The 20,647-nt window shown below is 38.9% G+C and overlaps 1 protein-coding gene across 4 annotated transcripts in view; it reads right to left on the bottom strand.

The window, feature by feature from the left end:
* Window positions 1–20,647, bottom strand: part of GPBP1L1 (GC-rich promoter binding protein 1 like 1) — a 61,538-nt gene that overhangs the window by 14,668 nt on the left and 26,223 nt on the right. For all 4 annotated transcript variants that reach the window (XM_025420266.3, XM_025420268.3, XM_025420265.3 and 1 more), the window contains exons 2-5: window positions 17,123–18,152; window positions 16,418–16,532; window positions 12,587–12,716; window positions 11,317–11,603 (exon numbers count right to left, since the gene is read on the bottom strand). In XM_025420266.3, the coding sequence (XP_025276051.1) occupies window positions 11,317–11,603; window positions 12,587–12,716; window positions 16,418–16,477 (477 nt within the window). In that variant the 5' untranslated portion in view covers window positions 16,478–16,532; window positions 17,123–18,152. The remainder of the gene's footprint in view (window positions 1–11,316; window positions 11,604–12,586; window positions 12,717–16,417; window positions 16,533–17,122; window positions 18,153–20,647) is intronic.

The raw sequence follows: 20,647 nt of genomic DNA, 5'->3' as shown, positions 1-20,647 counted from the left end.
TCACTACAAGCTGCAAAATGATGATCTTCCAGTTTTGTCATTCCTTCTTTATTAGCTAGTATCCTTCCATAAGGAACCTCCTCTCATCTATTTGGTGACTTAGTGGTTCAATCCAGAGGGATAGGTAGACTACGTGCTTGTTTCTAAGGTGAGGTATCACTGTGAACTCACAAATTTAATCAGTATCTTTAACTGATGTATGAAATATTTGTATTTGGCCAGTGGGAACCTCTTCAATTTGGCTTCTGAATCCTTTTACTTTTTTAAAAAGATTTTATTTATTTATTCATGAGAGACACACAGAGAGGCAGAGACATATGCAGAGGGAGAAGCAGGTTCCCTGCAGCGAGCCTGATGTGGGACTCAATCCCTGAATCCCGGGATCCCGGAATCCCAGGATCATGCCGAGTTGAAGGCAGATGCTCAACTGCTGAGCCACCCAGGTGTCCCTTCTGAATTCTTTTGATACAACTCTAGTAGTTTTTAATTACTTCTTTGCTATGTAGTATGACAAAATATCCCAAGCTTATCTTACAAATATCCTGTCCAGAAATGGTATTTCAAGACTACGGTCTGGGCACTAACAATGCTAACTGCTAAGGGGCTGGTCAGTTTTTAGGTCTTTTCACTGGACAGAATCTACATATATGCATTTCCATTTTTCAAAAAAGATTTTATTTATTTATGAGAGAGAGAGACACAAGCAGAGGGAGAAGCAGGCTCCACGCAGGGAGCCTGATGTGGGACTTGATCCCAGGATTCCAGGATCATGCCCTGGGCCAAAGGCAGACGCTCAACCACTGGAGCATCCCCATACATACATTTTCAAAGATAAAATATATCATGACCTCTTATTGATATTTCTAATATATACTGAGAAACTTGAGTTTTTACCAAACATCTATCTATACTTCCTTTCTTCTATGCCAAGAATCCTGATTCTCAAGGTATGGAATATTATATTCAATCATTCCATCCTGTACTGCACACAACAGTATCAGAGTAACGATATCAACATTACGCTACCAATATGACTAATAAAATGGTAGTTTGTATAGGCTCTCCCCATTCTCCCATTATAAAGTTATGCTTTTTCTAGACTGAGTCCATAGCTATTACATGCTAAAGTCTTTTAACTCTTATTTAGTTCTACAATTAATCAAATATTATTTTCCACCCTTTTATTTTTCTGGTTAGTTTCCTTGTCTGAGGCTTGTTGTCTAACACTTGCCTCAGGAAAAAGTCTTGGGAACAATATTCCAAATTCTCACGGCTTTTTGTGACTTTTATTATTTTTTTAAAGATTTATTTACTCATTTTTACAGAGAAAGCATGAGTCGGGGAAGGGGGAAAGGGAGAGAATCTCAAGCTGACTCTCTGCTGAGCATGGAGCCAGATGGGGTGCTTGATCGCACAGTACCGAGATCATGACCTGAGACAAAATCAAGAGTCGTCAGTTCAATAGACTGAGTCACCCAAGTGTATTTGTGACTTTTATAACTGAAGATTAGTGTGCTAAGAGTATAAATTGTTGGCTAACATTTTGAGTACTGTAATTCTTATTCCATTGACTTCTGTTATAAAACTTTGTCAAAGTCTGATTTTCTTTCTCCTATAAGTTACTTGGACTTGATGCTCAAAGGATAGTTTTCTTTTTCACTTGAGCCTAGCATTTTATAAGCCTATGTAGGTACTGGCTGTTCTAGCTATATCCTTTCAATTCATAGCTTCAAATCTTACTGTATTTCAGAAAGCTATCTTGAATTATAATTTTTAGCCTTTAAAAAGCTGTTTTTTCTGTGTGTATAGGATATTATATATCTTATATATATATATAATCTTTTCTATATATATATCTTATATATATATAATCTTTCTTTTTTGGCCAACTATGTATCATTTCTCAATTCTAACTTTTATTATTATTTTAAAAACAATGATGCATTATAACATTTTTTATTAAGTAAACTCTACCCCCAGTGTGGGGCTTGAGCTCAAGACTGAGACAGAGTCATGAGCTCCTCAATTCTAGCTTTTTTTAAAAAAGACTTGAGAGGGAGGAGAGAGAGAACGTGCACATACACAAGGAGTGGAGAGGGGCAGAGGGAGAGGGAGAATATCAAGCAGATTCCTGAGTGTGGAGCCCCACTTGGGCTTGATCCTACAACCCCAAGATGAAACCAAGTCAGTCACTTAACTGACTGTGCCCCCTCAAGTCTAACTTTTATTCTTTTTAAACCCCCCCCTTTTTAAAATATTTTTCATTTATTTATTCATGAGAGAGACACAGAGAGAGGCAGAGACACAGGCAGAGGGAGAAGCAGGCTCCATGCAGGGAGCCCAACAAGGGACTCGATCCTAGGACCCCAGGATTACACCCTCGGCCGAAGGCAGCGCTAAACCACCAAGCCACCCGGGCTGCCCCAATTCTAACTTTTAATCTGTTTCTCCCTCACTTGAAAATTTTCTTCTGGGGGGCCTAGGTGGCTTAGCCAGTTAAGTGTCCAACTCTTGATTTTGGCTCAGATCATGGTCTCAGGATCATGGGATCGAGCCCTATACCGGGCTCTGCACTCAGTAGAGTCTTATTCTTTCTCTCCCACTGCTACTCCCCCAAATACTGTAATAAACAAAATCTTTAAAAAAAAGTTGTAAAAAAAAAAAAAAAAACATGAAATTTCTGTCCTCTTCTAATTCTTGAAAAACATGGACTATTCTCTTGTGTTCTTTAGCCTCCATTTTTCTCAAATTTCAAATTATTTCCTGATTTCTAGCACCTTGAGTTTTTCTGGTTTAGACTGTCCTTATGCCATTCTCTTAGGATCATTTAAATTTTAAAATATTTTAAGTAATATTGTAGTAACAGTAAATTTTAAAATGGTTATGTTTTTTGGAAATGCTGTACAGGTATACTTTGCACTGTCTGTAAGGATGCTATTCTGTTCCTTATTCTTTTGATCCTTTGTGTTCATTTACATTCAGTTTTTGTGAATGTGGATCAAGATAGCTTTTCTAACATCAAGCTTTAGAGCTCTCTCTTCTGTTATTTTTATAGTATTCAAAAATATGGTGCCTTAGTTTCTTTCATGTCCTGGCTGTCATCCCTACCTTCTTTCCTTTTATCTAAACGTTCTCTTTGTTTCCATCTCTGCAGCTCAATCTGGATTCTATTTCTGATAGTTTACATTCTAGAAGGGAATATTGGCTGGTTAATACAAACAATGGTAGTACTCAGTGCTATTTATCAACTTCTCGCTTCTTAGTCCAAAGTCATCCTTTCTGCTCACTCTGTGTAAATGTGTCCAGGCACTTACATTTTTTTCCTTTGCTAGCTGGCAGGTTAACTTTTTGTCAGCAGAGACCAAGAGAAAGATTTTCTTTTTATTCCAGTGTGCTTAGTCAGCAGGCTCCTGCAGCACCCAGTTCCTGCTAAGCCAGGTTCTAAAGTGTGAGTGAACTTTGACTTGACTGGTTTTGGTAGCAGGGACATGTGAACAACTTTACCAAGACCTCAAGGGGCCAGGATTTTCAGTATGTTCCTAGGAGAAGCACTTCAACAACTCTTCTGTCATTCAGTGAGCCACAACTAAGCCCTTTCTAACAAGGTCTGGTAGGGATGGGGGAAGAGGAAGACTCTTCCTTGGGCACTCTCTCTTAGCCCTAGGGTTAATGGTTGTCTTTTTATATTGGCTACTTCCAAATTCTTCAGTGTTCTCTTTATTACTAACCAACTCATTACCCTAATCCTGTACTTTCCCTCTTCAAACTATTCTATGGTTACTCTCTCGATTGATCCAGACAGACCATACCTCATTCCAGAACTTCTATACTGACTAGTTTGGTAAAACCACTCCTAATTTCTAGCTGTTCTCAAACATACCCTCTAAACTATCTAGAAGCAACTGGTGGTTCTTTTGGGGTTGCCAGATGTTCTGTTGCTTCCTTCCATTTCTCCTGCACAAATGCTATCACTACCCAGGTATTATAGTTTTTGGTGGTTTGTCTCTGTAATGACACCTCACTTTATTTTGCTGTAGATAACTTCCATGAACTTTTGTTGTTGTTGTTGTTCAATACCATGCTCTCTGCGTTATTTATTTATTTTTAAACAACTTTTAAAAAATGACAGAGCCCAACACAGGGCTTAAACTCACGACCCTGAGGATCAAGACCTGGGCTGAAATCAAGAGTCGGAAGCTTAACCAAGGAGGCACCCAGGTACCTCTCTCTCTGTTCTTTCTTATTATTTTGAAATAATTTCATCCTTACAATAAAGTTGCAAAAATAAACACATTCTGTGCATCCTGCACAGATGTCTAGATTCTCGTCAACATTTTACACCACTTGCTCCAACATTCTCTCTAAATGTTATTGTTTCCTGAACCATCTGCAAGTTGAAGGACTTGATGCCATTTACCCTTAAATCCTTAATTATGTATTTCTTTAAAAACACATGAACACAGTGCGATTATAAAAATTATGCAATACTACAATAAATGCTACAGTCTAATCTATAACACTTATTCAAACTATAACATTGATTACTTTAATGGTAAAACAAAATTTTAAAGATGTACACTGTTTTCTCCCATCCAGTCTCCAAAGGATCACGTTTGTTGTTGTTGTTTTTCTGAGTAGGCTCAAGGCCAACGTGGGGCTTGACCTCATCACAATCCGGAGGTCAATAGTCCCACTCACTGAGCCAGCCAGGTGCCTCTCACATGCTTCCTTTAATTATTTCCCTTTTTTTTTTCCTAAGATTTTATTAATTCACGAGAGATACAGAGAGAGAAAGAGACAAAGGCAGAGGGAGAAGCAGGCTCTCCGAGATGAGCCTGATGTGGGACTTGACCACAGGACCTGGGATCACGCCCTGAACCAAAGGCACATGTTCAACCACTGAGCCACCCAGGCATCCCAGTTATCTTATTTCTTTAGTTTTCCTTTATCTGCAATTTTTTCTCTCAGGACAACATTTTTAAAGGGCAGAGGCTAGTTCTTTTGTAGAATCTTTAGTAATTCTTTAGTAGAAACTTCAAATTGAGTTTGTGTGATATTTTTCTCACGGTTAGATTCAGGATATGCATTCCTAGAAAGAATTTACAGAGGTGAGGTTGCATCCTCAGTGCATTACATCAGGAGGTTTATTATATCTATTTCCCCCATGACTGGTGATAATCTATTTTTTAATAAAATTTACATAAAAGGATATGCACATATACTAAGTATATCATTCTAGGAGTTTTGAAAAATGCTTGTAACTCCTCAACCTCTCCAAAAATAAAAATTACCTCCTGCAACCAGAAGATTCCCTCATGCCCTATCCCAGTCAATTCCCACTCACTACAGGCAACCACTGCTCTATCTTTCCAACCAAAGATTATTTGCCTATTCTAGAATAGCACATCAACAGAATCAGAGAGTATGCACCATCTTGTGTAAGGCTTCACTGAAACTTATATTAGTCACTTTCTTTTAGTCACTCTTTATTAATGAATATATGTAGTCCATTACATGATTATACCACAAATTTTCTATTCTTGTGTCAAAAGACATTTAAACTGATTACAGTTTGGAGCTTTTATGAATAAAATTATAATAAATGCACATATACCTTACTTTCTCTTGAGTAAATATCTAGAAGTGCTGGATCATAGAATAAGTTTATGTTTAGTTTTATAAAAATTTGCCAAACCTTTCCCCAAAACAGTTGTACTACCTCATGCTCCTACAACGTATGAAAGTTCCAAATGGGGATCCCTGGGTGGCGCAGCGGTTTAGCGCCTGCCTTTGGCTCAGGGCGGGATCTTGGAGACCCGGGATTGAATCCCACGTTGGGCTCCCGGTGCATGGAGCCTGCTTCTCCCTCTGCCTGTGTCTCTGCCTCTCTCTCTCTCTCTGTGTGTGTGTGACTATCATAAATAAATAAATAAATAAATTAAAAAAAAAAAAAAAGAAAGTTCCAAATGCTTGAAAATGTCACCAAATTTAGTGTTTTCAGACTTACAAATTTTAGCCATTTTGGTAAGTGGGTATCAGTATCTCATAATCTTAATTCCAATTTCCACATTTCCCTTGTGACTAATGAAACAGACCATTTTTTTTTTCACGTGACTGTTGGTCATTTGTGTATCTTCCATTGTGAAGAATCTGTTCACATTTTGCTCATTTTTAAAAATATTGAGTTGTCAGGGTACGTGGCTGGCTCAGTCAGAAGAGCATGCGACTCAATCTCAGGGTTGTGTTTGAGTCCGGCAGTGGGTAGAAATGACTTAAATAAACTTTAAGTTTTATTTTTTTTAGAAGAAAGTGCAAGTGTGTGAGCCCCGGGGTCGGGGAGGGTGCCCAGAGGGAGAGGGAGAGACAGTTCAAAGCCGATTTCTCATTCAGCACAGAGTCCAATGTGGGGCTCAATCTCACAACCCTGAGATCACAACCCAAGCTGGAAACAGAGTCCCACACTCAATTGACTGTGCCACCCAGACACTTCTAAATAAATAAATGTAAAAAAAAAAAAAAAAAAAGAAAGAGGGGCACCTGAGTGGCACCACTGGTTAACTGTCTGCCTCGATTTTAGCTCCGGTCATGAATACAGGATTCTAAGATCCAGCCCCAAGTTGTGTCAGCTTAGCGCTGGGTGTGGAGCCTGCTTAAGATTCTTTCTCTCAGGGATTCCTGGGTGGCGCAGCGGTTTAGCGCCGCCTGCAGCCCAGGGTGTGATCCTGGAGACCTGGGATCGAGTCCCACATCAGGCTTCCTGAATGGAGCCTGCTTTCCCCTCTGCCTCTCTCTCTCTTTGTGTCTCTCATGAATAAATAAATAAAATCTTAAAAAAAAAAAAAAAAAAAAAAAGATTCTTTCTCTCAGGGGCAGCCCGCGTGGCTTAGCGGTTTAGCACCGCCTTCGGCCCAGGGCGTGATCCTGGAGACCTGGGATGGAGTCCCATGTCAGGCTCCCTGCATGGAGCCTGCTTCTCCCGCTGCCTATGTCTCTGCCTCTCTCTCTCTCATGAATAAATAAATAAAATCTTAAAAAAAAAAAAAAGATTCTCTCTCGTTCTCCCTCTGCACTCCCCCAAATCACACGGTCTCTCCAAAAACAAAAAAACAAAAAAAAAAAAAAGGAAAGAAAAATATATACTGAGTTGCTTTTTTTATTATTGAATTCAAGGAGTTATTTATATTGCAGATGCAAGTCCCTTTTCATACATACGCTTTATAAATATTTTCTTTTTTTAAAGATTTTACTTATTCATCACACACACACACACACACACACAAATTATTCTAGGACCATTTGTTAAAAATACATTTTCTTCTCTATTGGTCTGCTTTAGTATCTTTGTTGAAAATCAAATGACTGGGACACCTGGGTGGCTAAGCGGTTGGAAGTCTGCCTTTGGCTCAGGGTGTGAACCTGGAGTCCTGGGATTGAGTCCCACATCAGGCTCCCTGCATGGAGCCTGCTTCTCCCTCTGCCTCTGTCTCTGCCCCTCTCTCTGTGTCCCTCATGAATAAATAAAAATCTTAAAAAAAATTCTTTAAAGAAAATCAAATGACTATATAAATATGTTTATTTCCTTTTTTTAAATTATTTATTTATTTATGATAGTCCCACAGAGAGAGAGAGAGAGAGAGAGAGAGAGAGGGAGGCAGAGACATAGGCAGAGGGAGAAGCAGGCTTCATGCACCTGGAGCCCGACGTGGGATTTGATCCCGGGTCTCCAGGATCGCGCCCTGGGCCAAAGGCAGGCGCTAAACCGCTGCGCCACCCAGGGATCCCTGTAAGTTTATTTCTGAGCTATTCTGCTTCACTATTGGTCTATCCTTATAATAACATAACATTATCTTATTATAGCTTTGTACTAAGTGAAGTTAGGTAGTAGAAGTCCTCCAACTCTGTTCTTTTTCAAGATCACTTTGGGGGGGGGCAGCCCTGGTGGCGCAGCGGTTTGGCGCCTCCTGCAGCCTGGGGTGTGATCCTGGAGACCCGGGATCGAGTCCCACATCGGGCTTCCTGCATGGAGCCTGCTTCTCCCTCTGCCTGTGTTTCTGCCTTTCTCTCTCTCTGAATAAATAAATAAATCTTAAAAAAAAAAATCACTTTGGGTATTCCAGAGTCTTTCTAGTCAATGAAAATTTTAGAATAACTTAGTCCATTTCTGTAAGAACCCATGCTTGGTGGTGCTGTGCAGAATCTGTAGAACTGATGTCCTAAACATGTTGAGTCGTCTAATTCAAAGCCTCACATTCACAATGATATATCTCTTTTATACACATCTTCTTTAATTTCTCTTGGCAATATTTTGTGAATCAGTATAGAAGTCTTTCATATCTTTCGTTAAATTTATTCCCATTTTATTCCCACACAGTTTTAAAATTTTTTTTTTTGCTTTACAAAAGCATTTTATAAAACTTCATTTTCCAATTGTTTACTGCTAGCACATAAAAATACAACTGAATTTCTAAAAAGTAAGCTCTATGCCCAATGTGGGGCTCAAACTCATGATCCTGAGATCAAGATCCTTACTATCTATGTAGACATTACTGTCTATGTGACAATGCAGGGAAAATTATTTAACTTGTCCAAGATAACTGAGACTGTTAAGTCAAATACCATTTTAAAACAAAAAATGACTTTCTAATTATACAATGTACAGTATAGAAAAACATACAGAAAAATCACTGTAAACATGTCTACATACCTAGATTTTGCCATTTTTGGTTAACTACTCTTTCTTGACAAACCCCTTTCTTCTTCAACCAGTTAGTTCCTTATTGCTATTTCCACATATTCTAGGTTCCCTCTGAATAGATCACTCTCCTTGGGTGATTCTTATCCATTCACCATCATCAACTATCATCTTTACTTCCATGTGCACATCTCTAGATCTCATCCATATTTTTTGTACGAAGAAATTGTTATCTTCTCCCTCCACTTATGCTGTTTTTCCTTTTCAAATAACTTATATTCATCAATCTGCTTTAAATAGAAATCTTATTTTTGACTCTTTCTTCTCTAGTTACAATACCTCAGGTTCCAATCCTTTAGATTTGTCCTCTAAACCACGATCTTTTACAAGCTAAATGTCTGTCAACAGGAAAATGGATAAATAAATCCAGTATACTCACACAACAAAATATTATATAATAGTGAAAAAGATTTAAAGCAACATTTTCCAACCATGGTACTACTGCCATTTGGGGCTAGGTAATTCTAGAGTTCACCAGGTGTTGTCCTGTGCATTGCACCATGTTTAGCAACACCCCTAATCTCTACATACTAGATATAAATTGCACTATCTCCAGTTGTGACAACCAAAATTTGCATAGATATTGCCAAATGTGCCGGGCACACATTGTAAAATGTGCTCCTGGCTGAGAACCACTGATCTAGAGCTGTATGTATCAATGCAGATAAATCTCAAAACAATTTTAAGCAAATACCAGAGAACTACAATACTATCTTTATAAACATAAAAATCAAGGAAAATGATATATATTACTTATGGATACATATATGTAGTAGAAGTTTATAAAAAACATGATAAAGCACTGAAATCAAGATTACCTCTGGGAAGGAAGTGAAGAGAGTAGGATTAGGGAAGCTTTCATTTGGTGATGTGCATACTTGACTATTTTTCTCCAGACTTTTATGTACATTTCAGATATTTTAAAACATAAATGTAGTATTAATTTGCCCTTATTGACCTGGTTCAGGTTTGACTGACAGCTAACTTCCACTTAAATCACTTAGCAGGCATCGATTGTGCTACTTTAATATTTTTCTTTCTGTTATTTATTTCCCACTGGAAATGCCACAGAACTGATACTGAGCCTTCTTATCAAACTCTGCCAATTAGTAGTACAAAACCTATTCAAAAAGGTGCTCTTAAATACTCAAGCAACTTCCACTTTACTCCACGACTTCTAGTTTGCTATAATCTTTTTTTTTTTTTTTTTAAACCAAAGCATGTAAGAAACCAAAACTTTTAATAAAGAGATCCTAATAGACTTTACCATATGCTCATCTGGCTCTGGTCACAATGTAAGGTATACTTTTAGATAAACATTCATGTCATATAAATTATAGTTACAGTGGGTTAATTTACTTATGTGGAATAAAATACAAAAAGAAACTCACAGGAATACAATTAAACTTTTTGTTGTTGCTGGTCTGATCAAAGATTTTAACCAAGTTCCCAAAGTGTAATGAGCAACAGAGATTTTGTTAATTATACCCATTGGTCTTTCTTAAATGCTAAGTTTATTGAATAACTGAAATAATTGAAATATTGAAAGTTATAATTTGGTGTTATAGTAAGTTCTGGACCACTGGATACTTAGAACATTCTGTACAAATATTCAAGGTCGGGGCAGTATAAACCTTTCCACAAATAAAGTTTTGAAGAATAGGTGCCTGGGGGTTAAGAATTCACATTAAAAAATAACATTTAAAGAAGCCCAGAACATTTGCTATATGAGAAGAGGAGCTGACACCTAAATTTGACTCTTATTCAGTTGGCTTTATTAATTTATTAAATTGACTGTCACGGAAGTGATTGGCTAATTTAATGTGCTACCTAAAAATAACTAGAGCTGTTTTGTTCAATATGGTAGCCACCAGCTAAATGTAGTTGTTAGGCACTCAGAAAGTACGCGATTTATACTGAGATCATGCTACAAACAAGTATAGAATACACAAAGATCTTGAAGACCTAGTACAAAAAATAACGTCAGTTACCTCACTAATGATTTAAAGATACCAATCACATATTAAAATAATTTGGATATGTTTTGTTAATAAAATATAGTAAACTTTTTTAAGGTGCACTGAAAACTCTTCTTCAGGCTAAGAAGCCAAAAGGCATATAATTCAACATACAACAGCAAAGTTTTACTGTATATACAGGCAACAGCTTAAATACTTACAATTGCATATTTGTAACATCACAATTATTTTATATAAAAGAAAAAACTTAGGATAGTTGGAGAAAGACAATTCAACATGCAAGACTACATCTTTATACATAATTTGAGTATCAAATTTTGAATGCTGACCTTACAAAACTCAAAGGGAATTAAGAATTTTTAAGTTTCAAAGGCATAAAGATGAAAAACAAGATTTGCTAAAAGTTACAGAGGAATTTTCATCACTATCTTCCTACTAATCAACTCCTTCCCTCTAAACACAGTAAAAATCTAAACTTAGGGACTTTCTTTTTAGTAATTTCTTCAATCTTCTCATTATTAACAGTCTTCTATTTACAGCATTATTTGTTAGGTTTTAATCATACATCTAAACCTTCATACTTACAAAGTCTTCCTCTTCAAACTGTAATTTTTCCACCTTGTCTTCTTTCTTTTCTTCCCTAATCTCTGTAGGTGGCTTTTCTTGAAAGGCACAGCCTTTCCGGGAGTGGAAGCTGCCATTCCAGTGGCGATGGTTGCCTGTGCCACCCCCACTACGCTGGTTCATGCCATCATGACCTCGGGAAGAGCCATGCCAACCAGAGAGGTTCCCTGTGATTCCAGCATAAGCTCCTTTAGAGACACCAGAATCCACTGAATCGTGGCGGAACAGGGAGGGCTGGTGCCAGGAATCTAGAATAGTAAGGAGAAATAACACATTAGATTTCTGCTTCCTGATCTGATTAATAATACTACCAAAAGCTCTTCAGGGGACCTTTTAAAATAAAAGATTAAGTCCACAAAAAAGAAATCAAGAAATTATCTTTCCTAAAAAATATAATTTCTACATTAAATCTTCAACTGAAAAAAATGACACATGAGAACACAAGAATGTTAGAAAGCCAACGTAACTGAATAATGACAACTGGAAGATCAAATTGAGAAACTTTTTTTTTTTTTAAAGATTTTATTTATTCATTCATGAGAGACACGGGGGGTGGGGGGTGGGTAGAGAGAGGCAGAGACACAGCCAGAGGGAGAAGCAGGCTCCATGCAGGGAGCCCGACGTGGGACTCGATCCCGGGTCTCCAGGATCACACCCTGGGCCGAAGGCGGCGCTAAACCACTGAACCACCCGGACTGCCTGAGAAACATGTTTAAAAAACATCATGTCGGGCAGCCCAGGTGGCTCAGTGGTTTGGCGCCGCCTTCGGCCCAGGGTGTGATCCTGGAGACCCGGGATCGAGTCCCACGTCGGGGTCCCTGCATGGAGCCTGCTTCTCCCTCTGGCTGTGTCTCTTCCTCTCCCCCCGCCTCTCTCTCAAGAATAAATAAATAGGGATCCCTGGGTGGCTCAGCAGTTTGGCGCCTGCCTTTGGCCCAGGGCGCGATCCTGGAGTCCCGGGATCCATTCCCACATCGGGCTCCCGGCATCGAGTCTGTTTCTCCCTCCTTCTGTGTCTCTGCGCCTCTCTCTCTCTATGTCTATCATAAATAAATAAATAAATCTTTAAAAAGAAAAAGGAATAAATAAATAAAATCTTAAAAAAAAAAAAACAACAAAAAACAAACCATCATATCAAGATTATGGACATGCACCCCCAATGTGGGCTCGTCTAGCTTATTTTTTTTTCCGTCTAGCTTAAATACAGTCATGGAAGTTGGGCATGGCTCACCTCCTGTGGTACGTAGAGGTCCATTGTTAAAAAAGCCATCAGAAGAATTATGTCGACGGCGGCTTACTCCAAATCTACGGTCTCCTCGGGGTAGGTGCTCTCCGTGTTTTTCGAAGGTGGCTGTAGGTGACTAAGATGGTAAAGTACAGAGAAACAGATTAAGAAGATATCAATCTCAGTATCTTATGTTTTGCATCAGCCTTTCAGAAAACAAGTAATAATAGTGGAAGAAACCCCCATTATGAGCATATCGGCCATAATAAGGGTACTATAGGCCCCTAAGTTAGAGAAGTCCTAGGTTACATATTCAAACAAGATTGGGCATTGTCAGGGTGGTATGGTCATAGACATAAGTTACACATTCACTCATTAACTCATTTACTGTATCCCAAAAAGGGAGAAAAGGCAGCTACTTCAATTATTTGCAAAAGAAGGTGGAAAAAAAAAAAAACCCTATTGATATCCATAAATAAGCCCTCAAACTTTACACTTAAAGATATTATGTTAACCTTATAATAGGAAAGGAAAAGCAAGATGTTTGCTTAAAAAAATTCTAAATAGCTTAATTATTTCTGTAAATTATTTTGGAATTGGGGAGAAAGAAATGGTTTAAATACCACCCCAACTTGGTAGGCCATTAACAACTTTAACAACGACATGGTTTTTATAGTTTCATAACACTTACTTCTAAACATTAATTTTATATTCATAACAGTACTATAATTTGGCATCCTCATTTTACTCATTTACACATGAGGAAAGAGGTCAGGGAAAGTAAGTCTTTAAGGTTATACAATGTAAAGGTGGCAGATTGAGAAACACGGTTATAGATGAACTCTCATGTCCCTCCCTATTCCAAATAATTTATTCTAGAACATTCTATAGTTTCAAATGAGAGGTCAAAGTCTAAAAAACTGAAAAACATGGACAAAGGCATAGAGGCATAGAGGAAAACTACAGGTTGACAAAGGCAAAATTTGACAAAGGCATAGAAGAAAACTACAGGTTGGGGCAAAGTTATCTTTACATCTATTTCCTTGGTTTTATAGTTTTTAGCTCTTTAACTTCGGTTATGATCCACTTCAGGTTAATTTTTGTGTGTGTGATAGAAGATTAAGGTCAAGGTTCTCACTCCCCTCCACATAGATAGATAGATAGATAGATAGATAGATAGATAGATATACACAGTTCTAGAACCATTTCCTAAAAAGACTAAATCTAAATTACTAAATGCTAAATCACTTTGCATTAAATTACCTTGGCACTTTAGTCAAAAATCAACGGACTGTATGTATAGGACTATTTTTGAATTCTCTATTCTCTTCCATTACTTTATGTCTATCCTTATCCCAACACCGCACAACTTTGTTTACTGCAGCTTTACTGTAAACAGTGAAATTTCATTTCCCAATTCTTTTTACTTACTTCACTGTGCTAGATTATTCTTCGCAGATAATAAGATCTACATACTTTCATTCTTCAAAAATATTTATTTATTTATTTGAGAGAGACAGAGACAAGAGACAGAGGTAGTGACAGAGAATAAGCAGGGAGGAGAGTTGGAGAAGCAGGCTCCCTGCTGAGCAGGGAAACCGAGGTGGGGCTTGATCTCAGGACTCTGGGATCATGACCTGAGCCAAGGGCAGACACTTAACCAAGTGAGTCACCCAGGTGCCCTCTACATACTTTTATATTATTATTATTTTAAAGATTTATTCATGGGAGACACAGAGAGAGAGAGAGAGGCAGAGACACAGGCGGAGGGAGAAGCAGGCTCCACGCAGGAAGCCCGACTCGGGACTCGATCCCAGGTCCCCAGGATCAGGCCCTGGGCTGAAGGTGGCGCCAAACCACTGAGCCACCCGGGCTGCCCCTACTTTTATTTTTTAAAGATTTTATTTTATTTATTCATGAGAGACATAGAGAGAGAGGCAGAGACATAGGCAGAGGGAGAAAGAAACAAGCTCTACGCAGGGAGCCTGATATGGAACTCAATCCCAGGATTACACCCTGCGCCGAAGGCAGACGCTAAATCGCTGAGCCACCCAGGCGTCCCTCTCTACTTTTTTTTTTTTTTAATTTTTATTTATGATAGTCACACACAGAGAGAGAGAGAGAGGCAGACACACAGGCAGAGGGAGAAGCAGGCTCCATGCACCGGGAGCCTGACGTGGGATTCGATCCCGGGTCTCCAGGATCACGCCCAGGCCAAAGGCAGGCAGGCACTAAACCGCTGTGCCACCTAGGGATCCCCCTCTCTACCTACTTTTAAACGCTTTCCTGGATCCCACACCTAATCCCCCAGCTCACCATCCCCAACCTTTGGGTCAGATTATGTCAATTATGAGATCTTGGGAATATGAGATCTTGGGAATTTCAATTTTCAAAAATTTCAAAAGATCACCCAACCTTTGGGTCAGATTATGTCAATTATGAGATCTTGGGAATTTCAAAAGGGCAATTCAAAATTAAGTTTAGAGCAAAAGATTGTGGGTCTAGATAGATTAGGAACATCTGCCCCAAAATTCACATTTAAAAACAGGGAAAGGGGCCTGGCCAGGTCAGTCAGTTGGGTGTCTGACTCTTGATTTCAGCTCAGGTGGTGATCTCAGGGTTGTGATTATCAAGCCCTGTGCTTGAGATTCTCTTTCCCTCTCCCTCTGTCCCCTCCACTCCATTTTCAAGAGTAGGCACTCTCTCTGAAAAAAGAAAACAAACAAACAAACAGGGGCGCCTGAGTGACTTAGCCAGTTAAGTGTCCAACTCTTGATTTTGGCTCAGGTCATCATTTCAGGGTTCTGGGATCAAGCCCTGTGTCAGGATGTGTTCTCCCCCGTCACACACACACCCTTCCCTCTGATTATGCTCTCTAAAATAAGTAAGTTCTTTAAGAAAAAAAAAAAAAAAAAAAAAGGAAGATAGGCACCCCCCCTTTTAAAATTACACATCAATTTTGTCCCTCCTCTATTAGTTGGCAAAACGGGGAGCATTTTTTTTTTTTAAGATTTTACTTATTTATTCATGAGAAACACAGAGAGAGGGAGAGAGAGGCAGAGACACAGCCAGAGGGAGAAGCAGGCTCCATGCAGGGAGCCTGTTGTGGGACTCGATTCCGGGTCTCTAGGATCACGCCCTGGGCCAAAGACAGGCGCTAAACCGCTGAGCCACCCAGGGATCCCAATGGGGAGCATTCTTAAGTTTATTAACTTCCCAAAGGTCTTCTTTATCAATAGTTGAGGTTGTTCTTTTGTGTACTGTGACTAAGGATGCTTCACTCTATATGAACTGGTTGTTGTCACTTGTCTATTCCTAATACAACATACATCTGAAATCATTAGATTATTGCCCCTAAATCAGAATTTCTAGGATTTTATATGAGATCCATGTAGTAGTGAAAGTCTCTCCCTTTCCTCCTTATTTACTACTATAGACAAATTGCATTCACCCTAACGGTCTATTTCTCAAAAAAACTATTTCCCTTTTACCTCTACCCCTCTTTACCTAAATAATAAATTAGCAGATATGTTTTAGTTCCAAAGTGTAGTGCAGTTAATCCAGGAAATCTTAAATGTCCACATAATGAGAAAAGCTTAGCAAACAATGAAAAAAAGAAGAGAGGAAGACATTTGGCAGTGGCAGGGCCCACAATGACTTAGACTGCCTAATTGTTTATATCCTGTTAAAATAAATTAGTAAGTCTATGAAAATATATTTTAAACAGGCAAAGCTGAATATACAAGAACACCTAGACTGTAAAATAGAAGCCATTAATAAGTTGGGGATAAAAAGAACTGGTATTTGGAAGGTTACTATAGGAATGAAGAATAGTACCTTAGCTGACTGTGGTGTTGAGAAATTTAGCCAAGCAGGAACAAAGTCATGCTGCGCCATTTAGGTCCAGTGTCTCTTTTCAGCAAGGTGAGGCATCCAACCTCATGGCCAGGATCTGAAAATAGGAAAACTCAAATCATTTACATTTGTAAGTATCTGGTATCAATGTAGAATCTGTGATTTCTCTAAGATCTCCTCTTTACAGAAAGACCTGCCCTCTAAGCCTCTCTAAGATTACTTATCAGGCTCTATATCTCAAAGAGGTTCTAAACAAAACCAACAGTCCATGAATAATGACTATGAAAAACACATAATCAGAAAACTTTGACACAGATCTGGAAGGTTATATGAAAGCTAATGAATTCTTGAGTTTTAACAGAAGAACATTAAGAATAAACACCTACTTTAAACTACTGATACTTATGAAAAGAGATTAATCTGCTTCAGGTACTCTGGTAACTTGTGGCAAAAGCAGAAAATATCTTCCTAAAGAAGGAAGATACAGATTCTCAAGAATTGTTCCATTTAGTTCCCATTAATTTCCTCAAATACTAACTAGTATCAGTTTTTCTAAGAGATCCACTGGTGTCTCCACATCACCTCACTCAAGTTCTCCAAAATTAAATATACCAGAAAACAGCAGCTATTTTCCACGATACATAACATACAGTCTTCTTCCAAAATTAGACATAGGAGAATATTTACCCCAGAGTGTAACCTCTGTGGTCCTGTATCCCGAACTCCTTGAGTCTGCCAGCTGGATTTCCCACGAGGTTCTCTTGTTAAAAGGGTGCTTAAATAGGCTGGCCAGCAGCACGCCTTGTGATAAAGCACAAGGAAGCCAGGCTCTGTATGTATTACTCTCTCAAGTCCCCTCAATTGCTCATCTTAAACTATCCAGGTTCCTGACACGTCTCCAAAAAGGGGAAGGGGAAAGGGGAAGGGGAAGGGGAATATAAAAAGTATTTGTTACATTTAAAAAATGGGGGGAAGGGGAAGAGCTATGTCTATGTTCACCTCATTCAACTTCCTTGAGTGATGGCACTATTTTGTTGCTTAAACAGATAATACATGGACATTTGCACATCGAGTGCAAACACTGTTCATGGCAAGGTCATAGCTGAAAAAACAAGTGAACTCATGTGTGGGCAAATAATGCCATCCAAGCAACAGGTCAAAAATATAACATCAAAGAGCTAAAAAGATCTTCTGAGCAATCAATTCCTGTGGCAAAACATCCACATAACAAAGCCCTTAATTTACAAGTATCTCATTATTCCTACAGAGCTGCTAAAATGTGTGCAGATATTTATATTTGTTTTATTCTTCAAAATCTAAGGACATAAAGAAATCTTGTTTGTTTTTAATCTGACAGAATATATGTTTTCCTCCAAAGAATAGCAGCTTTCAAGGCAAATTTCTTGGTAACATAAAGCTCCCAAATGTATCTTCTATTTCTTTGGTCTTCACTATTTATAAATTCACAGCAAAATTAAAACAAGTAGAAAGAAAGAAGTTAAGGAGCAGTCAGTCAAGGAGGAAGTAAAACAGTTCCTCAGTGAGGTTTTCTTCTCTTCAGTTTTCTCTCTTTCACTTGTTCTGCTTCTTCCTAAAGACAACTGAACTGGAAGGTGATATGAAGAAATAATCTTCTGCTTCAGTAGAGTGGTCACTTATAATTTTGGATCCATTTCCATCATTATTCAACCATTTGAAAGGCCACAGGAATCTATCACTATAAATGAAAAAGCAAAATAACACAATATCACAAGAGGCAAACTCCTTGTTACGTAGAATTGCTAAAATAAGATACATATGATCAATCAATAATAGGTACTAGTAATCAAAACTTAAATCCAATTTAGAAAAAAATAAATCCAATTTAGGCATTATTTTAATGTGCCACCACCTATAGCAATAACATAATTCACTATAATTCTAAGGCTTTCTTTTTTTAAAGATTTTATTTATTCATGAGAGACACACACACAGAGAGAGAGAGATAGGCAGAGACACAGGCAGAGGGAGAAGCAGGCTCCACGCAGGGAGCCCAACGTGAGACTTGATCCCGGGACTCCAGGATCACTCCCTGAGCTGAAGGTAGGCGCTAAACCGCTGAGCACCCTGGTCTGCCCTTTTAAGGCTTTTTAAAAAAGATTTTTGTGTATTTATTGGACAGAGAGCACAAGGAGGGGAAGCAGCAAGGAGAGAGAAGCAGGCTTCCTGCCCAGCAAGGAGCCCAATTTGGGGCTCAAATGACCCGAACTGAAGGCAGATGCTCAACCAATTGAGCTACCCAGGTGCCTCTCTTTTGAGGATTTTTAAAGGACTTTAGAAAAGTCACCTGAACAGTTTTTTTTTTTAATTTTTTTAAATTTATTCACGGGGGGGGGGGGGGGGGGCGGGGCAGAGACACAGGCAGAGGGAGAAGCAGGCTCCACGCTGGGAGCCCAACATGGGACTCGATCCTGGGTCTCCAAGATCAGGCCCTGGAATGAAGGTGGTGCTAAACCGCTGAGCCACCCAAGCTGACCGAACAGTTTATTTTTTAAGATTTTATTTATTTGAGAGAGAGGGACACACACAGACACAGAGATAGCAACAGAGAGCACAAGGAGGGAGGAGGAAAGAAGGCTCCCTGCTCAGCGGAAAGCCTAATGCAGGGCTCAAACCCGGGACTCTGGGATCATGACCTGAGCTGAAGGCAGACGCTTAAACCACTGAGCTTCCAGATGCACCTAGAGTGTGCTTTATATAACCATACCTATAATTAGCTATCAAAGATAATTCAGAAATACAAATTATGAGTCTGTTAGATTTTCATTTTCTCTCACACACGTGCATAACTTGTTCTAAGTAATCACAAAGCCACAGAACTTGCTTATCACCACAGTCATCAACTATTTAATAGTAACTACAGCTAGATTTTTTTTTAAAGATTTATTTATTTATTCATGATAGACAGAGACAAGACAGAGACAGAGACACACAGGCAGAGGGAGAAGCAGGCTCCGTGCCGGAAGCCCAATGCAGGACTCAATCCTAGGACTCCAGGATCACGCCCTGGGCCAAACGCAGGCACCAAACCGCTGAGCCACCCAGGGATCCCTCACCACAGCTAGATTTTTAAAAACAAATCATGTGTCATAGCATTCCTTCCTTTCCAGATACCTAGTTATCAACTGAAAGGCTTAAGCTCTTAGGCTCTGACTTAAGATATGCAGTTAAGAGATGACACAAATACTTCTTTGGCAAATTCCCAACATTTTTCCAGGGGCTAGAAAGTTTCTGATATAAGAGGAGGCTTGCATCTGTAGGCAATTCTGGTCTATACTGGTAAAGTCTAATTTGGAGGATATATCTCATATAATAAACTGGTGGCCTTGCTCTAGTGTTTTAGGTTCACAGGAATCAGAAATACCAAATTTGGGGCAGTAAATACCTTTGTGGGGAAACGAAAGGAATCAAAAAGAGGTCTTGGGTGGCTTTAACTGCATCTGTAACGTATTCTTTTTTTTTTTTTTTTTTTCTTTTTTAAAGGTTTCATTTATTTACTCATGAGATACAAAGAGAGAAGCAGAGACATAGGCAGAGGCAGAAGCAGGCTCCTTGCAGGGAGCCCGACGTGAGACTTGATCCCAGGTCTCCAGGATCACGCTGTGGGCTGAAGGTTGTGCTGAACCACTGAGCCACCCCGGCTGCCCATATAGTTACTTTTCAAACCCAACTAGGCATGTTCTAGTCTCCCAACTGACATTTATATACCATCGTTTTGGTCAATTCTCAATTCCAAGTATCTCTAGCAGAGTTCCAGTTGAGGCAGTGAACGCAGAGGAAATATTAATTGGCGATGCTCTGCTACTGGTGTGAAAGTTCTAAAAGCTGACATATATTCCATAATTACTTACTTATCAGCCTGCACGGATACCTAGGATATAAAGTTATATAAGAACGTGGTCTATGGAAAAAAAAACAGAATGTGGTCTACGCACACATATGCATAATATGTGGTGAGGAGGAGATGGATAACAAATCAGAGTGTTTAGTAAAAGGGAAGAAATAAACGAAGATGAAAGAGGACAAAAAAGAAATTCCTGTTCTGGAAGCAAAAGACTAAAGAGATACATAACAAAATGCCAATAATGGTTTTATTTATTTGACATTGCTGGTAGAAATATTAAATGGTATAACTGCTGAAAACAATTTGTGGTTCTTCAAAAAGTTAAACAT

The sequence above is a fragment of the Canis lupus genome, chromosome 15 (genome assembly GCF_003254725.2).
Source record: "Canis lupus dingo isolate Sandy chromosome 15, ASM325472v2, whole genome shotgun sequence".
In the NCBI taxonomy this organism is placed as follows: domain Eukaryota; kingdom Metazoa; phylum Chordata; class Mammalia; order Carnivora; family Canidae; genus Canis; species Canis lupus.
The sequence above is the reverse complement of the archived record's forward strand: the minus strand, read 5'-3'. Positions and strand labels throughout refer to the sequence as shown.